Source organism: Episyrphus balteatus, chromosome 1 (genome assembly GCF_945859705.1).
Source record: "Episyrphus balteatus chromosome 1, idEpiBalt1.1, whole genome shotgun sequence".
NCBI lineage: Eukaryota > Metazoa > Arthropoda > Insecta > Diptera > Syrphidae > Episyrphus > Episyrphus balteatus.
This window is the reverse complement of record NC_079134.1, coordinates 160,868,949-160,894,300: the sequence shown is the minus strand read 5'-3', so window position 1 is coordinate 160,894,300 and position 25,352 is coordinate 160,868,949. Positions and strand designations below refer to the sequence as shown.

General features: G+C 30.5%; 2 protein-coding genes and 2 non-coding genes across 5 annotated transcripts in view; 2 read left to right on the top strand and 2 right to left on the bottom strand.

The window, feature by feature from the left end:
- The window catches only part of LOC129915004 (coronin-1C-A), a 38,413-nt gene extending 25,409 nt beyond the window's left edge, over positions 1-13,004 (bottom strand). Inside the window, exon 1 of one of the 2 annotated variants that reach the window (XM_055994461.1) lies at positions 12,602-13,004. The gene's annotated coding sequence lies outside the window, so the exon portion shown is untranslated. The remainder of the gene's footprint in view (positions 1-12,601) is intronic. The other variant, XM_055994469.1, reaches the window with a different exon arrangement.
- A 6,600-nt stretch (positions 13,005-19,604) lies between these two features.
- On the top strand, positions 19,605-20,252 carry LOC129907407 (keratin-associated protein 6-2-like). The gene is made up of 3 exons (XM_055983595.1): positions 19,605-19,729; positions 19,812-19,904; positions 19,966-20,252. Exons 1-3 carry the CDS (start codon positions 19,721-19,723, stop codon positions 20,182-20,184), a joined length of 321 nt encoding a protein of 106 aa, XP_055839570.1. The 5' UTR covers positions 19,605-19,720; the 3' UTR covers positions 20,185-20,252.
- A 286-nt stretch (positions 20,253-20,538) lies between these two features.
- On the top strand, positions 20,539-20,633 carry Trnay-gua (transfer RNA tyrosine (anticodon GUA)). The gene is made up of 2 exons: positions 20,539-20,575; positions 20,598-20,633. It is a non-coding gene; the product is annotated as a tRNA-Tyr (tRNA).
- Positions 20,634-21,819: 1,186 nt separating this feature from the next.
- Trnay-gua (transfer RNA tyrosine (anticodon GUA)) lies at positions 21,820-21,927 on the bottom strand. Its single transcript has 2 exons — positions 21,891-21,927; positions 21,820-21,855 (listed from the first exon to the last, which is right to left on the bottom strand). It is a non-coding gene; the product is annotated as a tRNA-Tyr (tRNA).
- Between the last annotated feature and the right edge of the window lie 3,425 nt (positions 21,928-25,352).

The following is a 25,352-nucleotide window of genomic DNA, read 5'->3' as shown; positions in this document are numbered from 1 at the left end:
TCATTTAAAAATATAATTTTTCCAGCATTTAATCTCTTATCATCATATAATAAAACGGCAAACACTTATTTTGTGGTACAAAATACGAGGCCCACAAAAACCTAAGGGGCATAAATTATATACCGAACGATAGGAAATTTTATCTAGATGTGCAGAATGTATACTTTGTTTATTTTTTTTTACCGAAATAGATAAAAACAATAAATTAAAATTGAGGAAAAAAACAAAAACAAATGTGCTGAACCACGCCCTCTCCCTTCTGGAAGTGGAAACTTCTAAAAGCAAAGACTAGAACCTTCGAAGACATTCTCGAATTTCGAATAAAATTAAGTGTTGCATATTTTAAGTAGTAAATTAAGTGATTTATATAGTGTGCTTATTTGAGCATAAATAAAAGTTACAATTGGCACTCGAATTTTGAGTGTATTGATAAAAAGACATAAAAATGGAATTTTACAAATCCTCTCTTGTGTAATTGGGCACGTTCAAACATCTATCGGATAGGCTATCTGGGATACCCGTATCTGGAATATCTTTTTGAATGAAGAGCTATCCAGATAGCTTGCCCAAGCAGCTACTAAAAAAATATGTAAATATTGAGAAGAGGAAACTGTTTCTTTTGAGCAAATTACATTTTTTTTATTGTTGAATAGTACTTGCACAATCGCTTTGACTTTATTTCTTGCTAATTTGTATTTATTTTTAAGCTGAATAATCCCCCGAAAAGTAATCAAAATAAAAAACGCTAAATGTTTATCAGCTGATCACTCGGATACCTGAGGTATACCAGAAATTCTCGGATACCTTCAGATTATTTTTTGACAGAAAATGGTTCGTTTCCTTGCTAATTTTTAACATTGTTTACAACAACAAAAAGCTATCCGATAGCTTTATGTTAGCTCTTTGAACGTGCTCATTCTCTTGTGTTGTCTCAGCCAAAGGTCTCAGTCGCAATTGGTGTCTATACTTCGTACATATATATAATATGCGTTGTACTGTGTAAAGTAATAGTATTTATATCTTGATCGGATTTTCAAAGTTGAGGTTTTCAGACACAAGAAATTGCATAGCATAATTTCATTATTTTCTTTATTATCACCCCGTAATCGCGTACTTCGCCAAAACATTAAGCAAAACTGCCAGACTTTTGAACTGTAGTTTTCGACCTCTTCGAATTCTATCCGAGGGTGTATTTTCGATTTTAACCTTGAAATTTTGTTTTGGCATGAAACCAATACTACCCATAATCTCGTAAAGTCTCTAGCTACATTTTTCAAACTTGTGAGTTATAGAGAGAAACACAAAATCTAAATCCGCAATTTGCATATAAAAATGAAAAAAGCTAAACAAATACTTGGAATTTTCTGACTTAGGTAAAAAAAATTAATGAGAATAAATCAGAGAAAATGCCCTAACCCAATAAAATTAAAATCGAAAATTTCGTAGTTAGGGCCTTTACGAGATTATGGGCAGAATACTCACCCTCTAAAACAAGTAAAAACGAATGTGCGTGAGCAAAAAATTTAAGAATATTTTTAAGTTTTAATTATTTTTAAAGCGGATTAAGTCAACCACATCCAGAATTGAATTTCTCGGTAAGAAAGAAATGTGAAAGTCTCGGCCAAGTTCATTGGATCTCGAAAAATCATTATTTCATTATAGGTATTCATCGAAATATACCGCAAAAAAAAAACATTTCTTAAAATGAATTGTTTATTAAAAATTACGACAAAAATTCTCTCTATACTGGACACTTCGACTACAGATGCCCAATTCAGTGTTTTTGGTGAGTTTTTCTGTGCCTTGCTTGAAAGGCAAGAAATTATTTTTGGTGTACACAGAGGAACTCACTCTTGCAGAATTGGGCTGCAGTTGTTATTTCTTATGTTATTTAAATTCTCAAACCTTTCATTGTTTCTTAATTTAGGACTATCATTCTATTCTAGAATACCTTTGCAATTCAACTTTTTTAACAAATGAATTGTATTACTTTAAAATTCAAGCACAGAAACACTGTCAAATTTGGAATCAGTGAATAAACCAAAAAGATAAAAATCAACAGCAATAAAACTTATTTCTTTGACAGAAATACATATGCTAACATCCTAAGCATGAAATATTTAAATAAGCTTATCTATAATGCTGATCTTTGATGATGACCACAAAATGTGTAGGTACGTGATTATTCTCACTATTGATTTTCAAACAAATCAAAATCATACTACCGATGCACTTTTTCTCGGTAATAGCTTTTGATAAAACCATAATGTTGTTAATGCGTCATTTGAAAATTCCTTTTTTAAGTAAGTGAATGAGTGTGTTAATATTTAAAAAAAAAAATTGACTCCTTTTTGTCTGGTTACAAAAAGAAATACAAAATCTAATAACTGACAGAATTTTATGTGAAGTTACAGTGGATAACTAAAATACTGGAAAGTGTATAAATATGTATAATAAGAAATCTTAGCGATCCTCATTTCAGCTGGTAGTTTTTTTTAATGTACCTAAGCATCGACTGTAGTAATATATTGTGCTTAAGGGGTAATAACACCTTGTAAACCATGAAATCGAGCGTCATTTTCATCAGCGTATAAAACAAAGAAGAAATATTATTTTCTTTTGGTGTTTGTTTAGTTTAATTAAGTACATTAATAGGTAACAGAATAGGCTTATGTTAAATTTTTTAAAGGATTTTATGATCTTTTTTTCAACGAATTTTGTTTTTGGAATGAAATAATTTTTTCAAATTAATGCAATTTCTTTAAAAATTAATATTTCAAAAAAATCCTACGTACTTCACTAGAGAATAGTATTTTTAAGCTCCACACAAAATTTCAGCCAAATCGGTTAGAAACTGTAGGAGTTAGTTGGTCGCCCGATGGGAGCACAGGATTTTACTATCATCCTGAACTACACCGCCATTTAAAAAATTTCACATCATTAAAAAATTTAACATAAACCTATTCTGTTACCTATTAATGTACTTAATTAAACTAAACAAACACCAAAAGAAAATAATATTTCTTCTTTGTTTTATACGCTGATGAATATGACGCTCGATTTCATGGTTTACAAGGTGTTATTACCCCTTAAATGCTTGAACTGAAGGGCTAATTGTGTGTCTATTAAGAGAAAGATGCAAAAAATTTCACAAAATATCTTCGGTGCTACGCTAAAGCCGCTTGAGCATTTTTACCAATTTATGAACAAGTCGTCATAGTAATTAGATGTCACTATTCAATTTGTTGAAGTCGCTCTATTTAATTCCAATCCCAAATGGGTTACATACCTACATTCGACATTTGATGCATCTATAAAATTTGTCTTTTTGTATCTCGTCAAAGTAGCTGATCTACCACTTTCTCATGAAGAAAAAGGAAATTTTGCACTTAGCTAAATTTGACGTAGCACCCATCGCGACGCACGATCTGAATTATTATTAAATGTGTTTTCAAGCCGGAAAAGCTTGAATTGCATAGCACGAGTAGCTGCTCGTATAGAGCAGTTTATTCTTTAAAACTATCATTATCTGCAATACTTTGAGGCTTTCTCGTGTATATTTACGAAAAGACATCTTCATTTATGATTAATTTTTAACCTCCGCCATTACGCAACAATTTATTCATGTCTTCATAATCTAATTTATATCCGTTTTATAATTAATTAAGAACACATACAAAAGAATAAGTAAAACACTTTCTTTTAGTTTATATTAATAAAACCATCTGAATGCGGAATAAAATTTATTCAAAAACCTGAATCGCCAATTATTTCAAATTTGCCAAAACTTACCTAACCTACTTTCCTCTCTATGATTTTGCTTTGCTGTTGTGTGGAACCAGCTTTAGCGGTTTTTGTGTGTTTGCGAATCTTCTTATATTCACACCATACACATATTTTTATGTCTACCATTCATCATCATTTTTAGAAAACAAAAGATTAACAAAAAAAAAAAAACCAAAGCATTGCCAAGAATTAACAAAAGAAAAAAAAAAAAAATAACGAGAAAAGCTGAAAGTTTAATTAAAAGTTTAATGAACTTTTATGCGGAATACGAATAATTACAGAGAGCCCAAATGATTGTTGTTGTTGTTGTTGTAAAAAAAAAGTCTATATACACAATCGACTTAATGGCACATTCAGCTGCGACTTGTTAAGGCGCGACATCGAATTAACGACAACATTGAATTTATTGGATACTTTAACTGCACTACAACAACAATGTTGACATCTTTGTTAAATAAAGTAAACTCAGCTGGTTGATGTGCGGTTAGCGGTATAGAGTAGAGACGACGATATGATGGTGTGTCGTGTGAACTTGGCCAGAAGCGGAAAGTGACATTATATTATGCACTTCGTTTTTTTTGCCTTTTGTTGCATTCACGTTACGAAAGACTAATTCTTTTCAATTAAAAGGGCATCATGCAAGTGTTATTTTACTTCTGTATTTTTTTTTTTATTTTTCTTCGACTCGATTAAATGTAAACCAGGAATCTTCAAACAAATGCCATCAATATAGAGACATAATAGACTTCTAACAGTGACATTTAAATTGACATACATTTTGTTTTTTTTTTTTTTTTTTATTTGTTGAAGCCACAACAACCGATGCAAATGATTAGCGGATTAATTTAGTACCGTGCCGATAGATGGTGCGGTCGTTACCTGAGAAATGAAACATACTCACTTGGCTGGCAGTCAGTATAGTTTTGGTTGATGGCGCAATTCGCCAGTCTATTAGAGAGTAATAATGATGAACATTGATGCACATTTGTTTGTGGTGAATTCGAGCTTGTGATTTTATACCTACTGTTATTAATCATTTCACACTTGACATTCTTGTTAAAGTTATTTTTTATTTATTTTTTTCATTGAACTTGAGGTTTTGATCATCTGCGGTTTATTTGTGAGTTTTCATTAACGTGATTAAAAATGAAATGATTTAGAAACTCAATGGAATTTTTCACATGCATAACAACAACTTAACCAGTCAACAACTACACAAATTTCGTTTAAGTAATAGAAGGAAGGTACCTACAAAGTAAAGTAAAATCCGAAAAAAAGTACCTACTTAAGATTTTTTCTGATTCATTAAAAAACTTGTTTAATTTTTGAGAAATTTTTTAGTTTTCTTAAATTTGTTCATCTTACAAAGCCACAGGTAACTCACCCAAGTTATCAGAGAAATAAAATTTGCCTAATTGAGCTAATTTCATTAAAACTGTCGTTAACCCACGGGCTGCCTGTTTTAAGCTTAAGACCATTACTTCAAAAAAACATAAAACTTCAAATTTTGACGATGCTCAGTTATTTTGGTTTTTGTTAAAAAAGTTCCCGTCAACCAAGACACAAAAACCAGGACTAACGAAAAATTCCCAACCGTAAACAAGGAGAATGATAGAACAAACAATTTTTGGTCCAGAAGAACTCAAAAGTAGACGAAATTACACTCATTTGATACAAATTTCATCTTTTATCTCAGTTAAGTTTAAAACATAAATTACCATGCCTATCTTGCCAGGAGTCGAGCGGGAAACTTGTTATTTTTGTACATAGTACAAAACCTTAATCTGCCACCAGTGGCGTATTGAGGGGGGGGCTCAGGGGGCTCAAGCCCCCCCCAAGCCTCCAAAATCATGTTACTATTTAGCTGATTTCATCATAATATACATGATTAACTGAAACTTCTTCGTAAATCGTAGAGATTTAGAGGCAGCTCAAATGATCGAGCCCCCTCCAAATTCTAAAATGGTTGTTTGTTTGTTTGCTTGGGATTTTCAGGATTTTAGTCCAATTCAGAATTCTTTTCTACATCACCGTTAAATTTTGCAAAGCTTCTTATGCAATCACGTCGTATTTTATTGTCTTGAGTATATTACTTTTTTTCAAATATTTTTCTCAAAGATATTGGAAAAAGTGGAATTAGTGGTCAACATAACTAATGGTTTATTTAAGCAAATTCCAGTTTGTGCTTCTGATATGTATTATCAAAAGAATTTAATTGAAAATTATTTTTTGAGACTTTTACGTTCTGCATTTCACTTTTTGAGCATTCAATTGCGTTGCCGATAGTTAAATTAGGTGTTCTACATTTTTTCGCTCATTTAGATTTTCTGATCGAATTCAATTTGCTTTGTTTCTGCTCGTGAACTTGGTATCTTTTTCAATGAATCTCCAATTTTTGGACAAAATATTATCAAAAACCTATATTTTTATTGTTTTGTAATGTTTATTTGTTGTTAATTTAATACAAAATACATAAAACACATAAGGCATGAAATAGCATGCCTCTGTGTTTGCAACCTCATTCACTTTACAATTTATCTAATTCATTTTTCTTTGAAAATTTGCAATAATATCGAGTATTATCTGCATTTCACTTACATATTTCATATGTCTCGCAAAATGTGACTTCTTATTTTTTCTTTTAAATTCTGCTTTTTTCCAATAAAGTTGCCAATAAAATTGCATCCATGTTTAAAGTAGCAGTAATTTAACTTTAGAAATAAAATAAAAATGGATGATCCTTCAGTTTTGACAGTTCGAAGCATTTTCGAAGTTTTCGAAATCGATGGAAGATCAATTTCACGTAAAATTGAAAAGTGATGCCAGTTCACTTTCGGTCGAATTGCGGAAATATGGGCATTTATACCGAAAAAAGTGATGAGTATAGCTCAAAAACTAGACGTGATTGGCGATTGGAGGATATACTACTAGCGCCGTAGTTTCAACTTTTGAACTAAAAATAAACAAGACGGATGTTTACATTTTGCTATTCTAAAAATGGCGTCCATGTCAAAAGTCCTAACAAAAAAAAAGTAAAATGTCGGATGCTAGCTCCTTCCGTCCTGTTTATTTAGTTGCAAATGTTGACCACCGGTAGCGCATTTCAACTTTACCAATCGCCAATAGGAATAGATCTATAAACAGTTTTGAATTCAGCACATGAGAAAGTTCGAACGAAAAAGTGTTTTTTTTTTTTTAAGATTACTAAACACCTTGCTGTTTGTGTAAAATGCTTGGATACAAGAACTTGGATAAATAGCTACTTTGAGTGTGAAAGGAGACATTAGTACGAAGTTGTCGGAAGCAGTAAAATGCTACTATTCGACTTTCAGTACCGCAGCACAACGCTTTTCTCTCGATCAAAGATGAATAAAAAAAGAGACAAATTTGTAGTACATTTACCTTATCAAAAATTTTTGAAAATTTTTCAGCCCCCCCCCCCCCCCCCCAAATTTTTTTCTGGATACGCCACTGTCTGCCACCACATTATGTTCATTAGTGATGAACTGATGATCAACACACTTGATCAACAAAGTGGCGTAAATAAAGGCGTGTTGATCAATAGCGCTGTTCAATTTTGTTGACCCGAACACAACCCGATTGAAATCGGTAAAGATAAAAAAATGTTGCCAATGTTCTATGTAAAGTGGCAATTAAATTCAAGAATGACATTCAACATAAACAACAACACGTCCAACTCCAACCGTGTTGCTCAACATAATGTGGACGAAGCTCTATGTTAAACTGCTACCCGCAAAATGGGAATAAAACGTTCTTCATCAAATAGACGCTTAACACAAAGGGAGATCATTGATTAATTTCTCAGTAAGATTTTTTGTTATACGCACTAAAGTGTATAGACGTAATATTTATGTAATCCGACTTCGTTCTATCTAGGGTCAAGTTCCTTCGTAGGATTTAGACAAAACCCAAAGAGATTATATTCCATGTAAACCTTATGCTTTTGGTCAGTAATTATGCAAAAAAGTATACCTAAGTATAACCTCTGCCTTAAAAACCCATTTTCGTGTGATAGATTCGCATTAAATATTCAAAGTTTCACTTCGTCTAAGATATACTTTTTTTCATAACAGGTTTTTGTTTCATCTATTTTCTACAATGCACATACATACATCGTCACATCACTGTTCAGAAGCTTTAAGAAATAATCCCTGCAAAGCCTCATTATATATTGCAATTCTGCTACCAAGTCTACCTAACCCGTTCCCTCAGTTGGTCTTTTTGAGTTTTTTTTTTCCACATTGAAACATCTCTTTATCATTGAGTTGATTTGTTTTTTTTGTGATTTCTACCCTTGCATCCAATGTCAATCAGAAGAATTTCCAAACAGCATCCCCTTATCAGCTCTCAAAAGAATAAACAAACAAATCTTTTGATTTTTGAAAATTCAAAACTAAACGTTAGGTAGGTATACAACCACACACACATTGAAATAGAAATTATTTTCATTAACATGACATCACTTTCAAACAATTTAACTTGCAATATTATTTTCTGATGAAGAAATAAATACACGCGTTAAAAATAAGTTTTTATGTAAACAATTTTTTATTCATTTTATTTTTGAATATTATTGTATAAACATTATTATTATACCTAAATATCGATTGTTATCTAAACAAACTGAGACTAAGCTGCTTGGGAAAATTCCTCGACATCAAATATGCCAAACATGCAAGATAAATTGCATGTTATGACAATACAAAACAAAAATAAAGATTTAAGAAAAAAAAAGAACTCTATAAAATAAATGATATCATGTTTCCTTGTTTCTTCGATACTCTTTTTGTATTTATAGTTACTTGAGACCCCAAGTAAAAGTTTTATCATGAATGATTGTTTTCAATTTCAAAAATTTACTAACGTTTCTAAATACCAATTAATAAATGAAAAGTATGAGATCATTAAGTCGATTGGCGATCGACGACGACGACGACACGGTGGCAAAAGAATGAGAGTGCTGCAAAAATCTATCTATGAAATTCAAGTCTTAGGTAGAGGTACTTCTAATATCTAATTATAGCAAATCAATTTATTAAATTATGAAAAGCGATAATACCTATACTTGGTTAATAGGTGTTGAGTTTGATTGTGCTTATCGACAAAAAAAAAAAAAAACATATGGAAGATAGCAAATAAATAAATGGGGTTACCTATTCGTGTTATTTTTCTTAAACGTGTCATATTGACAAAGTTAAAGTGGATAACGTACATCATCGCTGATCAAACGGATTTTGATCAAATATTTTGTTTGAATTTCAATGACAATAGGTTAAGGGAAATGACAAATAAATTATTAATAAGAAATAAAAAAAAAACAAAGAAGAAACAGAACTAGGTAGTAGGTATTAGTATAAGTAGATAACGTTGAACAAATTTTTCATTTGCAAATTGTTTAACTTTGCAAGTTATGAAAGTTTAATCTTTTGAAAAAAAAAAAAATGTCAAAGAGAAGTATAAAAAATAGTTTGTTTCAAAGAAAAAATGCATGACAATAGAAATGCATTCGGGTTTTGAAGTTCCGAATTAGGTACTGAATGGAATAGAAAGCTTAAACCGTAGAAGGCCTTAAACATTTGTGTGGTGTGGCTCTTAGATCATGTGCTGCCGGCTGCAGTTTTGTACTATATCAGAACGCTTCATGCTTAGTGGGATTTTGCAATAATTGAGGCTCAATTTAAAATTGAATGCATTTGAATTTGAAGGGTCCGAGGGAAAAATGTGCACATGTCCACTTTTGGTCAAAAATAAACTAATAATGAGGACTTATAAGAGCTACTGGGAACTATCTCATGACATCCTTACTTTTAGCAAACAAATTTAAGCTTTACTTTAAAAAATAAATAAATGTTGTGCCTTTGGTACTAACTTATGTGTTATAGATGTGTAAATAAGCCAGTCAAAAAATGAATCAACCTAAGGGATAGAATTAGCTTAAAAATTGACTTGGTAACGTTTTGTCTATTTCCAAAATCATTGACCGCTTGATGTCCGATAAATGAATAAATATTAAGGGTTATTCCGAAACAATCTTGAAGTCCCGAATAAACCATGTATTAAGAATTTATAGTATTATCATTCATGAAGGTAAACTTTTTCGGGTCTGGGTCACCAATTTGATAGTAGGTATGGAACGTATTTTGTATGAATTATATAATTCCGAATAAACACTCATGGTCACCGCATAGATGGCAACAGCTTTTTGTTCTTCATGAGTGTACTATATATGGTTGTTATTCATACAAAGTTGCATACAAATTCGTTAGAATGAGAGTGCAATTTAGCCCAGCCATTTGTAACCAGGTTAATTGATTATAATTAGAAACATTGGATTTATCAGAATATTTGGTTTGTTGACTTAAATAGAGAATCAACTAAATACATTCCATGCTTGTTTTTGGGACTCTTGGCAATCTAATCTTTTTGCTTTAATTCGTTGCTTTTCTAATCTCGATGCCGCAGAGATCACAATAATTCTCCTATGTATCTGCTTTACACTAGTGATCTTTCTGTAAGGTTCACCGAGTTGATTTCAGAAATCGGCGGCAAGCCTCTAGCATTCTTCTTAATATTGCCAACCTAATACATAGGTACAACATATGAATATTGGTAGGTTTAAACAACTGAAAGATATCCCAATAATGGCAAAACAATCAGATAGCTTCCAATGGCCAAACTAAACTAGGTAGTTTTTTTTTACAAAATATATGCCACTATTGAGATCTTTTATAGTGTAAACTATGTTTTACTTAAGAGCTCCATAAAAATAGGAAGATCCTCTTTGGAATTTATAAAGTATTGGGCAGTGCCAAAATTCACACAATCCGCCTTATCACGTATTTCATTTGTATTGGAAATTCGCTACAAATCTTTATATAAAACAATTCATAGAATCCGTTCGTAGTGTAAAATTTCATACAAATTGTGATTACAAACGGATTTTATGATTTTTTTTTTTCTACATGAATGGAATTCGTGATATGGAGGAATATCGAGAATTTGCTTATATGTATAACCCTAACGTGATGAGAAAAATTTAAGCGAGATCTTAGTTGTTTATGACAAAGAAAGTGATTAAGGAGGTTAATATACCTACATTCTTAAAGGATAGGTATATAAACTATTGTCCATTCTCATAATCGGCCTTATCACGAATTCCATTTGAATCGGAAATTTGCTACGAATTTGTGATTGCTTTGCTTTTTCGGGAATCGTAGAAAATTTCCGATACGAATAAAATTCGTAATAAGGTCGAATAAACTTTGTCAGAACAGGAATATCGATATATACATTTATGTAGGTACATTATGTAGCTCTGAACTCGGGAAACGAAATTATTATAAGGTGAAGAATACCTGTTTCTTTTATTTCTATGGTTGTGCTTAGGAAAAGATCTGTATTGGAAGATTCAAGAAAAGCTGTATAAAACGCTTTCTGAATTATTAGATTGAAAGTAATTTTGGACATCTTGAAACACTTGGAGACATTTGGCTAGAGACAATCTTCGAATCACCGTCACCAAGTCAAATGACCGTTCAAGTTCTCTATCTTGTTTAAGCTCATTAACTCATCTGAAATGGCCTAAAACTATCTATACCTAGCTATCTATATCAATCAATCTTCGATTGACCTCAGTTTCACCACAAAAAATATAAAAAATATCCACTTAACAGTTTGCACACATTAAAAGTCTTGTACCTAGTCTTGTTTCCCCAAATTAGGTATTCAAATGAAATAAAACAAACTTATGTAGGCGTTTGCCAGAGGTTACCAAGTTTTTTTTTTAAATTTGTACTCCATAAACTTTATTTGGTGTTAAGTTTGTTCAATTATATTTACTATTATAAATTTCATTTAATGTCTATCTAAACTATATAAAATAAAAAAAACTACATAAATTTTCTTAAGGAAAACAAAAAAAAAAAAAAACATAAAATATATTGCGGCAACCCAAATCCGCCCACATTTAAATTTATTTTCGTAAGAAAGTTTGAAATAATTATTCTCACACAAATACATCAACAAATTTGAAAAAAAAAAAAATAACAAGAAAAAATATCGAAAAAAATGTTTATTTATAACCCCATCCAAAGAGATTTTTTCAAATCCAAATCCAACTCACTGTTGCGGATGCGGATGGGAACATTATTCACATAACCTCACAAAAAATTCAAATTCAGCGGCAAAATATGTTCTCATTACAAAAACAAATTCCCCAATAGTGATCCTTTACCACGCATAAATTTTATATTTATGTGTATTTTTCCCCACTTTAAAATACAACAAAAAAATAAATCCACCTTTGGGGGTCGATCCTGTTCCAGTACAGGATTAGATAGAAATATTCCAATCCATTTCTCCAAATACACAATCAAAAAAAAAAAAAAAATAAACGATAACCCACCAAACTATACCAACAACAACAACACAACGATCGCCAGGGAATTTTTTATTCCCTTTTTTGGGTGTTGGACTCATATAACACACACGTCACTTTTATCCATCTGACCTCCTCACTCCTTTTGCTTGAATTGAGAGTGAGTGCAAGTGAGAAGTGATTTTTTCTCTTTTAGATTTCTACTCTACACTACTCAAACACACACACACGCGAATTCAAGTGAAGAAAAAATATAAAAAAAAAAAAAATAAAAGACGAAGGAGGAATTTGATTTTCTTCGTCATTTTCTTTGATTTTTTTTTCTTTTTTTTTGAAGATTTCCATTTTCACACAGAATTTCCCAAGGATTTCATATTTTCTTTAATAAATCTGGTCAATTTGCATATATTCACTCACATTTATAAAATTCGAAAAAGAGTAAACTCAAAAAATTGGGGCGAAATAAGATAAAAAAAAAATCGAGTTTCACTCTTGGTCTCTTGACAAGAAAAAAAAAAAAGTGACTATGGGGCGACAAGAGAGAAATTTCACGTATTTTGTCGGGAAAAAGTTAAAAATTTCGAATTTTTCCACAAAAATTTGATTGCGAATTAAAAGAAGGAAAAGAATTTGAGTAAATTTTATTCAATTTTTAACAAAAAAAAATTCAAATACAAGAGAAGAATGCCGACGACCAAAATTACCACCCCGTGTGTACAAAATGCAGCAGCGCAGCGAAAAGAAGAAGCAAAAAACTCAACCGTTCCGAACGCGGGGAAAAAAACTTTTGACAGCGAGCGGCCGAATTGAAAATGAATAGCAGAAAAAAGCAACAGCCAACGAAGAATACACACACACACAGTCTCAGGGGTGGGTTAATCATGCATATATACAAATACACTCATAGACTATTTCCTCAACAACGGTAGGAGAAGAATTTTTAGTTTTTTTTTTTTTTGTTGGTTGTTTTGTTTTTGTGGTTCTTCTTGGAGGTTGGGGAAATGGGTGTGTGACAGTTGTTGTTTTTTTTTTGTTAATTTAAATAGGAATTGAAACACGGCGAAAGATTTGAAGTGTGTGGAACAAAAGGGATTTGATGGGTCGAGTAGTTGTTGTTGTTTTTCAGGGCGAAATTAAATGTCAAAGAGAAGCCATTTTTGTTTTAATTCCAAATCGTTCTTGAAAAAGCTTCTTCAGTGAAAGATAGATGGCTCTTATAAATTCTTTTAATTGCCGTTGGGTGGTGCTAGGAGAAACCGGATATGGGCACCATAATTAAATTTGAATATTATCGGTTTTTGCTAGAAATAAATGTTAAGCTTGAAAATTTCATTTAAAAAGTACATAATATGTCATTTTCAATTCAAGTAAATATTTTATTTTGTTTGCGAATTCTCTTAAATAGTTACACTTAGAGAAAAAATAGTTAATATCAGGGTAACTATTAAAATAGTAAAAATGTTTATTTGTGACCTTTTTTAATAGTCAATCGAAGTTCTCGTATTCGCCAAATTCACTATTAAATAGTCAATTTTAACTTTTAAAATAATTATATGTGACTATTTTAAATAATTATCCCGGTTTTAACTATTAAAATAGTTATTTTTTCTCTGAGTGTATAATAGCGATGTCATAATAGCGCATCTGAAATTTCGGAAACTAATCATGAGTTTTGTTTTTGCACAACCGCCATTTTTTAACTAACTAAAAATGTAAAAAAAAAACACAAAAATATCTACTGTAAAAATTCTTAGAGCTAAGCGTGTAGCACTGAAGACTCATTTGTTGTAAAAGTTGCCTTTATTGCGAGTATAGCTTGTCTATCGATAGACGACTTTTGTCGATAGTCGATCATCGAAAATCAATTTTGGAGTTGTGAAATTCTATTGTTAACGAAATTTTCTGTTTATCGTTCGATCTAATTCGCTTAAAATTTTGCTATCGACTCAAATCGATTTCATAGTTTACAGTGGCAAATATCTTTGTCGAAAGAGATACACAATACCAAAACAGATATTTATCGATTTCATCTACTTTTATCGCATCGAAAGTTGAACGATAATAAGGCCCAATATTTGAACTGTTATTTATCAATTTTAAGTTGTTTAAATAAGCGATTTAACTTAGGTTTGGCTCAGGTTTAGGGGGTTAATTATATATGTTAAAATAGCAAAACACTACTGTATTCTTATTACTTTTGAATTCGATTCGATATCCAAATGAGTTTTTTGGATGAAAAACAAAACAAAATACGAAAACATTAATTTTTTCGCAGGGAATTTCGGTTTTCGTATCATCTACCTAATTGCTTTTGCTTTTTGACCGAAAACGAAACAAATCATTTTGGTTCAATTTTTGTTTGAAATTATTGAAATTTGTTCAATGAAAAACATTAGGTACATCAACGTCTCAAATGAGTCGCCGAAATTGTTCCGTGGCTCCTCAGAATTGGAAAGAAATCCAATATTTTTGTTTTCGGTATTATTTTCATTAATTAATTCTATTTTTGTCAAACTTCAACAAAGTTTTAAAAAGAATTATAATTTTTATGAAGAAAAATGTGTTATTAGTAGCATTTTTTTTTTTTTTTTCATTTTGAGTACCTACCTATACAAAATCAATTTTTAAAAATTAAGATAGAATCACCCATTCTTTTCCTCTTTAAATACTTACATAAAAAAATGTCTCAGAATTTTTTGTTCTGAAAAATCTTTAAACGGATCAATGGCGTTTTTCTGACTTAATTTAATCAGAACGGCATACCTGCCATTTTTTTTTGCTGATTTTTTGAAAAATTAATATACAAAAAATTATTTTCTTATAAAAACGGGTTGTAAAAAATTTTCAGGAAAGAAAAAATTAATGTTTAGTAATATTTTGTTTCATTTTAAGGAAGTAAGAAAGAAAATACCTTGAATAATAAATAGAAAAAGAACAGAATATCATTAAAATAAATTAAAATTTAATATTAAACATTACCATGTGTTACAATACAAAGTTATAAAATCTCCAAAACTTTTGTATTAGATTTTAAAATTTAATACATTCAAAGTATTAATTTTGAATAATTTTGTTGGCGTTGTCATTATGTCCCCAAAAAATACAAAATTCAACGGCAGGATTTTTAACCCTTTCGGACCCAGCGTTACTCTCATGTAACATATATTTTAAAAATATAGTAAAAAATATTCCATTAAATAATTTTTTAGGTTTCGATGGCTTTATTGAAAGATAATAATGCCTTAGTTACTATATTTGTACAAAAAGTTAGTCAAATATCATATTTTGTTGGTTTTATCGATAAAGAGACTGAAATTGACATTTTTTTTCAATTTTTTTTTTTATAGAATGGTCATAATTTTGAAAAAAAGATATAAAAAATGTAAATCCAGAAAGTGTTTTTTTTTTTTTTGGCTTAGAAGAAGAAGCATAGGTACAATATTGTTCTATAAAAAGTTATTTTCTCAGTTGTCCGACTGTTTTTGGTGGTCATAGGCAGTGCATGTTACTTAAATGTAACATGAGATTAACACATTAGTTTTGCTAGTTATTATTTTGGAAAATAACTTTTTGCTATTCATATTTCTTAGTTGTGATGTTTTTGACACGATAATACTGAAAAAAAAAACATTTTTTATATCGATTTTCAAAACTTGGGTTCGAAAGGGTTAAAAGTAAACGCATGAAAATGTTTACGTATATAATTTTTGTTATCTTAATTGTTTCAATTAAATCTATAAATATTTCAATTTTAAGAGCTTTTAATAATTAAAAATAAATTAGCACATTTTATTTGTTTATTTTCAAGATCTTTAAACTAATTTACGATCAATTCGTGGTACCTAATTTGTTTTGGTTTATTTGGATTGAATTGATTGTTTTCTTCAAGAACAAAATATGAAGTGGTTCTTTAAAAAAGAAATAAAACAAAAAACGTAGGTACGCCTTTATTCTTCATTGTTAAGCAAACACTTTAAAAAAAGCCTCCAGCTTTTAATAAGCAAAATACGTACCTATGTCTAGCTATAGATATACCCAACTGTATTTCAAAACTTTTGATAAGTCATTTTTGTCAAATAAACTTTTGAAGTAAACAAAATGATGAATAATATAGTTGAGAATTTGTTTTGGGGGATTCCTTGAAATGAAATTTGATTATCACACTATTGCGAAAAAGCAATTAATAACGCGTTAAAGAATTATGAATGAGCAGAACTTTGTAACGAGACGGAGGAGGTGTAGATGCATTTGTAAAAGTCATATGTTCTAGCGAAATGTTAATTAGATCCTAAATATTTTGTTTGTATGATTTCTATTTCTAGTCTAAGTATCAAAGTACAATTTTTAAATTACTAATATGAACAAAAATTAATTACTATCCATTAATAAGTAATATTTATTATGAAAATAGAACGTTTAAGTCCCTACAAGAAAACATCTTGCTAATTTGAAAATACTGAATTTTCAGTGAATTAGAAAATTTTGAAAAGTAAAAAATGTTTTCATATTTTTTTTTTAACTTTGACCTCGAATATCTTTAGAATGGTTAGATTATGTCATGCACGTTTGATTATTATAATTTTTAGATTTGTTACAAAATTAAGAACAAAAAACGAATTTTTAAAGATTTTCTCGATTTTTGGACCTCAAATATCTACTAAACGGTTAGATAAACGAAAAAAGAGTATGAAGTCTTTTTTGTAGAGCGTTCAATTTCCTACAAGAATAAGCAAAGAAATTTGCAAAAAAGCTGTAGAAGCTTGATGCAAAAATGGAAAATTTAAAAGCGGAGGACCTTCCCATTAATATAAAGAGCTCATATTTGGTGTGTATATTCTAGAGGTGTCTAGCAATCGATTTTTCGGAGTACCAAATCAAAAAAAAAGAATTTCGATTTTTCTGACCCACCCTAATGCGGGTGTAACTTTAAACATACTATACAAAATCATATTGAAGATAATGGCGATTGGATAAAGGTGAAATGCGTTACCTGTGATGTTGGTCAAAATTTGAATTAAAGGTCAAGTGGTGTCAGATGACTAATCACAACAACTGTCATTGTATCAAGTTTTATGTCGAATTCCTTTCAATTGAAAAATCGAATTTTCGGCGATCTCGAAGCGAATTTTTTCTGAAAATCATGTTCCATAGAAAAAAAATTCGCCTCAAACGAAGCAGAATTCGAATTTTTGTAATCCCTCTTTTTTGAGAGATTTACACGGATTTGCACACACACTTGGAACATTTGACATTTCTCAAACGTCAAGCTGAAAGTTTTCTTCGTGTTGTTTGTTTATTTGAGAACATCAACTTCAAATAAAGAGTAAATTTTAATTGAATATCGTATTTTTATTGCGGAAAAATATGAAATAAATAAAAAAAAACAATGTGCGATCAAAATATATTTTTTCCTGGCATAGTTCTTGTGAAAAAGTCAAATTACTGTGACTTTTCTTCTCGTAATTATCGTCAGAAAATTTTTTCTCTGTAAAACCACAGCATACGGCCAAAATAATAACCTTCTACTTCATATTCTCTCAGATCTTAATAATAACTGCAATTTCCCTTTGATTCTGATTAAAATAAATCTATATTACCGAAGAAAATAAACAAAATTATTGATCAAAGGAATCTCTGGTTTTATTTGGCAGAAATTGTTTTGGTTTCAGCTTGACCTTCGTGTAAAAATTGTTGTCAAATGACACACATACAATAGCAAAAAGACTTCGGTCTGTTTTCATGTTCCTTTTTAACACCAAAAATTCGATTTTTTTGAGGCGATTCAAAAAATTGAAAGGAATTCGACATTAATGAGTTTGGTTCGATTTGCGCTCAAAATGTTGTAATACAATCTCATATCACTTGAACTTGCGAGCAAATGTGTATTAGGTAAAAAAGATCGATGTTCTTTTTTATGTCCTCATATAAACTTAACTTTTAAAAATTGTTGATTATACAGTATACACATTATACAATTTCCTTGTTGCGTCCGGAATTGCAAAAATATTAGCATTAGATACCTACTATGTGGAGACTGTTCCAAAAGTCGTTTTGGGTGAGGGGCTTTTTATGCAAGTGTATACAACTTCGTGGCTTAACGAAACAACAAAGACAAATCTGTCGTCAAAACAAGATATGTAGATAAATCCCAATTATATGCGGATTGTAGTCCCGATATCTAACTTCAGTCGACTCTCTCTAAGTCGAAATCAGTCTAAGTCGAATTTCCCTCTAACCTAACTCCAACTTTTTTACCAATTGAAATAAAAAAATTTTAAGAAAAAAAATATTTATCCCTCTCTAACTCGATTTTCAATCCAACTTGAACCAATTTTTGTGTCCCGTGAAAGTTCGACTTAGAAGGAGTCGACTGTGTTTTTGACCTTGGAATTATGAGGGTTAACAAATCCTTATCCCCGTATTATTTAAACAGGCACCAACCTGGAAAGAGAAAAATTCTTTTCTGCTAATCTCATACAAAATTCACTAGACCCTCCCCTCGCAATAAAAAATGATTGTATTCAAACCGTCTCCTCTACAAATAAAATTCTTTTAAATTTTTCGCGCCAAAGTTATCTCCATATGAACAGTGGCGTACGGTGAGTCCTGGGGTCGGTCGAGGGCCCGGGGCACCGCCCCGCTTTCCCCAAGGGAGTGTACGCCCCTGCCGGTGAACTTGTATATACCCTCCGTCATACAATTACCCTTACCGCTACCGCATACCCTTTCGGTTTGGTCAAGCCTTAAAAGTTGCAAAATGGTCAGTTTTTGTTAAAGTAAGGACTCCTTTTGTGACTTCAACAACCTCGAATGAACTTTGTCTTTTTATCTTACTCTTTTTTTTAAATCATCAATCATTAGAAATAAGTTGTCTTCCTTATGGCAATTTTGACATGTTATCAACAATGCTGTGAGGCTTGATTTATTTGTAAAATCATCAACACATCAATTTTTAATGTAAATCCCCCAAATCACTTAAAATTAGGCTAAGTTCATTGACTGGTAGAGGTAGTTACATATGTTGACAGTTTATTTGATCATAAACTTCTATTTTGTATGCTTCATACAAATCATACTGATCATCTTACTAGGTACTCACCTACTCGTCTAAAATATTAAAATCGAAGGTCAAAATCTGATTTCAAGATCAAACACTATCACAATTGATGCCGCACATTTTGTATCTGTGATTCCCATTCATATTAATTGAATGACTGTTCCTGAAACATTCTCACACCCTCCCCCATTTTACATGAGATGACGCCTGATTCTCATGGTCATCATTGGTTTAGAACTTTGTTTTTTTGTTTGCGTATCTACTCGTAAAGTCATTACTATCCCATGGATTGCATTATGAAATTCTAAAGCTTAAAATCAGGTATAAAAGATCCATGAGATTCTCTTCGAAGATCAGTTTGCATCGAGAAGTTATTTGGTTATCATTGCCTTTTAACAAAGATCATTTCTTATTCAGTATTTTTTTTTTTGACATTTGTGCTAATTGTTTAAACAAATAAATAAATAAAAAAACAAATCATGTTCAAAGTAAGTGACGCACGGCTAATTGGTTGTTCTCAGACAAAACAAAAACATGCTAATCAATTGCTATTTTTTAAATAACTTTCAGTTTCTTGCCCTTATTGTGATCCTTGTTGTTGTTGTTAGTGTAAGTGCATTTCCGGCAGCAGAAGACGAAGCTAAACCAGCACCAAATGCATTGGTAAGAGTAACCTTTAAGCTTTTTAAAATAATTCTATAATCCTTGCCTTTTCTCTCATCAGCCTGACAAAGCAAACGAAGCCGATTTAGAAGCTGGCGAAGGAAGTGACCTCAAGCCAGCGGAAACATTTGGTTTTGGATATTATCCAAGCTACGGATATGGTCGCGGATATGGCGGCGGATATGGTGGCTGGGGATACAGTGGCGGTTATGGACGCTATAGTGGATACAGACGCGGATGGGGAGGCTATGGTGGATATCCTAGCGGTTATTATTGGTAGACCAATTTGCGACACACCCTGTATTTAAATGAGAAGACTAAATAAAAATAACTTATAAATGCCATATTAGTCCAGTAAAGAAAATGTATCGTTTTATTTGATTTGTTTGAAGTGTAGTTATACCTACAAAAAGCTATGTTAGCTTCAATCCTTCTGTTCATAATTTGCAAAATACTGTTTCGGGCAATATTCATAATTAAACATTAATTTGGCTATATCTTTGACTTCTTGTCACGACATTCCAATCTAAATTATTTTTTTTTTTAATTTTTTTTTTATCATTTTCTCTTCTGTTTTATTCGATCTTTTGTCTTAATTTCGACAAAATTTTATTTTGACTAACGGTAAACATCGCCTTCGATAGCTCAGTTGGTAGAGCGGTGGACTGTAGAAGTGAAAATTTAGAAGCGGACATCCATAGGTCGCTGGTTCAAATCCGGCTCGAAGGAATGAAGAAGTTTTTTTTTTTTAATTTATTTATTAACTTATTATGTTTTTGTATAAAAACAAATAAAAACTAAAGATAGACTAACGAAACCTTAATTATAAATAATCGCTGCACATAGGGGTATTTGGCAGTTTTACGCGGACACAATTATTTTTCCTTTTTTACTTCATCGACGAGGTAAAAACTTGTATTTAGTACTTGAATTAAGTAATTTAACTGTTGATTTCAATGAAAACATTTTTCTTCCAAAACTAATTTTTGATTAAACAAAAAAGTGTGAAGAATGGTCTATTAAAACGCTTATAAATGGAGATTTATTAATGGTATCGCCAAGATAAAGATCTTAAAATTTAGGAAAAATTATAAGGAATCAGGTTCTGTAATTCAAGAAGTTGAATCTTCACAAAAAAACTTGAAATATGGATGCATGAAAAAAAGTAAGCATTCTAAAAAGCCTAAAACGTTTAAAAGGGGCAAATGTGTCGAAGTTGCACTTAGTTGCAATTGTTTTTTGCATATTCGATTAGATACGAGTTTTAACCTTCAGAAAACATAAAATTTTATCACACAATAATGTGAAATAGTAAAACTTTTCACAGAAAGAAAACTATTTTTACGTTTAATTTATATTAAGATTCAAATTATCACCATAAAAACATGTTTCTATAACCACTTCAAAAAAAAAGTACTTACTTAAGCACTGTCCCTAAATTATAAAAAAAAATATTTTTTCTTTGGGCTGAAAACTTTGAACTCTAGATCACTGCTGACCTGGAGTGATAATTAATTTTAAAACTATATGAAAATGCTAAACAAGTAATCTACTTTTAGTAGGATGTTATTTTTTTACGTTTGGATCAGTTTAAAATTTTGTCTTTTGTCCGCCTAAATTGATTAAATACCCCTATGTGCGCTGGTATCAAAATATGTTCATTTACAGAGTTGTTAGTTATACAAAAAAAAAACTGATAAATTTTTATTTAAATGCGCACTATATAATTTATTGAGTAAAATAACGAAGAAAAAATAACAAAAATAATAAAAAATTACTATTAAAATTATTTTAATTTTAAGTGGAGCGATTGAGTAAATATAAATGATAAGGGACCGAGTTATTTTGAACAAATTCACCAATGTATTTGATTTTCTTTAATTAACAATATTTAAAAAAAAAATTCATTCACGATTCCTTCGAGCCGGATTTGAACCAGCGACCTATGGATATCCGCATGCGATTTCGATCGCTTTTTTATTTCTTCTACAGTCCACCGCTCTACCAACTGAGCTATCGAAGGTGTTGAATTTTGCTTGTCTAAATTAAGTTTTATTTTTGGGATCTTTTAGGAGTATCCAAATATTTTTTTTTATTAGGTGTGTGGTTATTAAATGCCACAGTACACATAAAAAGGTAATATATTCCGAACTGACATTGGTCGCCAGATTGTGAAAACATGACACTTTGGCACCAATGTCAGCTACCGAATTCTTAATTGTTTAAAATACCGACGAAAAACGCACAAAAACTGATAAACCACGCACACCACTAATTTTTAAACAATTATTTACCGTTTTCCGCGATGAAACATGAAGCAAATTTGTTATTTTTCAATTTATAATATTTTTAAATGACATTTTATAAATTAAAACAAAAACAAATTTCCTGTTTACTGCGATTGAAATATAAAAATTAAAGGCCGACCTGACAGATTGGTGCCCATTTTTGACAAACAGACAAACAAATTTTGACAACGTTCGGAATATATTACCTTATTATGTGTACTGTGATTTAATGCAACTTATCAGTAATTTATTGCAACAAGTTCGCGTAACATACATAGTTACGAAACATGTGTAGTTAGCCGACCTAAAAGAAGTGTTGATTTGCGTTTGCGCTTACTATTGGAGTAACTAAAACAAATTTCTTGGGAACCCGGCCTTATAGCTCAAATCCGATTTTGATGACCTTTTGTTTTTGAAAACTTAAATTCAAATTAAGATTTTTCTATTAAATAAATTAAATTGAATGGGTCCTAACATGTGTCCAAGAATTAATGATGAATGAAGTAGAAAAGAGAGAGTTGGTTTTTAAAGATGAATATAAATAGGTAGCTGGGTACATTTATGAAGAGAGTGCGGGATAGTATCTAAATGTTCATCCTAACAATAAAAAGAAGACAAAAAAGATTACATTTCTCTGCGGGAAGGTATGAATAATTTTAATAGAACAAAATAAATTAATATTTTTAATAGAAGCTTGTTAATTGATTTTTGATATTACCTTTCCCTCTTCTGAATCCAACTTTAACAATAAATGTGGCCAAACATTTTTGAAAAGTAAATTCATACTTTATTACGAAAAAATTTGAAAAAACACATTCAGTTAACTTGGTTTTAATTTTTTTAGATATTCATATCTTCTGGCTTTTTAAAACCGTAGGTGTTGCCGTTTTTGTTCAAATATTTTTTTTATGTTTGTAGTACCTAAATATTAAAGAAAATTGCTTCTACCACTTAAACGATGAAAAAATGTCTTTCAATCTCATACCCATATTTTTTTTTTCGTCAAAAATGTGTAGATTATATACAATCTTTTGATACAAATTTTGGTCAATTTTTAAAAAGTGGAGTCAAAGTGGACTGGATGATAAAAATAAATAGAAGACGAAGCTACTCGTGGTATAAGAAGACAAGGTATGATCATTAGAGTCGCCATCTTACAAAATGGAGTAATACGTTTTTGACGTTTGATTTGGCAAAGTCAAAAGCAACAACAATTTCCAAGACAAATTTGTTTACAACAACATTTTCAATGTTTCAAAGTTTTGACAGTTCTCGATACAGAGTTTTTTTCTAATGATCATACCTTCTCTTTTTATACCATGGAAGCTACCTACTTATTTTTTGTTTTTTTTCTGAAAAATAAAAAGAATAAAAGAAAACCTCTTAAATGAATGCTGCCTAAATGATTCACTAATTTTGAAATTCTATTTTACCTATAGACAGGATCGGTCCTATAAGCGGCATTTCCTCTAATCACAAACCAGATTTTGAAAAGCAACATTTTTGAATTTAAAAACAATCTTTTTTTTAAACCCAAAAAAATGTTTGAAAAAAAAAATTGTTATGTATTTCTTAGGCCCATTTGCTCATAATAGTCATAAATTCTAATCTTAGATAGGTCGAACATAGCTCTAATGTTTTACTTAATTTATTCTAAGTTTTTAAAAAATATTTATGCTAAACCTAGCAACGATTCACTTTTATGCGAGAAATCGCTGAGAACTTCAAATTAAAATGTCAAACGTCAGTGTATTTGAATTATTTTTTGAGAAATTAACAGGGAATTATTCAAGAAATTTATTATTTTGGCAATTTTTGTTGCAGAAAAAAGTGTTAAATAGTGAAAGTGGCAATAAAAGTGTGTTTAATTTAATAAAAAAAATTATTCATTTGACAGAATTTGTTTTGCAAATATTTTTGTTTGTAAAAAAAAATATGAGATATGTATATAAAAACAAAAAGTGAACAGTGTTTAAAAAATGTGTGTTGTAAATTTTACCATCTGAAGATGGTTAATGCTAATAAATGCGAGTAAATTTATATTGAATTGATAATTTATTTCCTTTTCTACCACATACATCAATTTTTTAAGCCGCGTTCTTTCTTTTTTGGTCAATTAAATACTTTAAGTTGATCATAAAATCCTTAAGTTCTACTATTTCTTCCCCCTAAGTTATGTTAAACTTAGAGGAATTTATGACACAATTTGAAGTTCGTGCAAACCGCTATGTATAACTCAGCAAATGGGCCTTAGTTGACTAGTTACTTATAAAAGGCTTTTGTTTTTTGATTTTTGGAACAACATTCTTAGAATTTCATATCAATATAAGAATTCAAGCATATTTCTTTTGGAGTAGGTACCTTTCTCAGTTTCATTTTAATATCAGTCTCATTACTTTTAGCTCTTGGGCTAAAAGTGCACTACCTAAAAACACTAAATTTTGTTTAAAAACAAAGGCCCTTAGTATAACCCGAATTAAGCGAAAGCTCGAAAACATACATCTCACTTCCAAATTAAAAAAGTGCTATGATTTTAAAATTGCCTTAGTTATAGGTGTACTGCCTCTAAACCAATTCTAAATTTAGAAGTTGGATGATTGTTTTATTAGACAATTAATTTTTTTTTTGTTAAAATCGAGTTTTGATAAATTCGGGTCTATTACTAAGGGCCAAAGTGTTAAGCAACTTGAAGTTTACTTTCAATGTTATATACCTATATTTAACATATTTATTACCTACTAATTTTGATTAAAAAAGTAAATGAACACAATATGAAATAGTAGGTAAATAATAATTACTAAATCAATTTTAAAGTGGGCCTAAAACTTTTGGCCAAGGCTGTTTAATGTTCAAAGATTGTGATCTATATTCCCGAAAGCACGTTTAACTTTTTTTTTTATAAATTATTATGGCTTCTTAAAATAGTTTCTTTTGTAGAATGACAGTAAACATAAGATAACTCTGCTTAAAAAAAAAAAATACAAGTTCAATGTCATATCAAGTATATTAAGATTGTTGATGGATTGAATTAGTCACTGTTAATTGCCGTTGTAAATTTTGTTTTGCATTGTCTTTGGTTAACAAAAAAGTTTACTCAGCACTCTATAACATGACAGGAGTGAGTATCCAAGCCAAGCATCTGCACATGCAAATGCGTAAG

Excerpts from the sequence above, each read along its gene's own strand:
- LOC129907407 (XM_055983595.1), top strand. Across the intron at positions 19,905-19,965 it reads AACCAGCACCAAATGCATTG|CCTGACAAAGCAAACGAAGC; the intron begins GTAAGAGTAACC and ends TTCTCTCATCAG.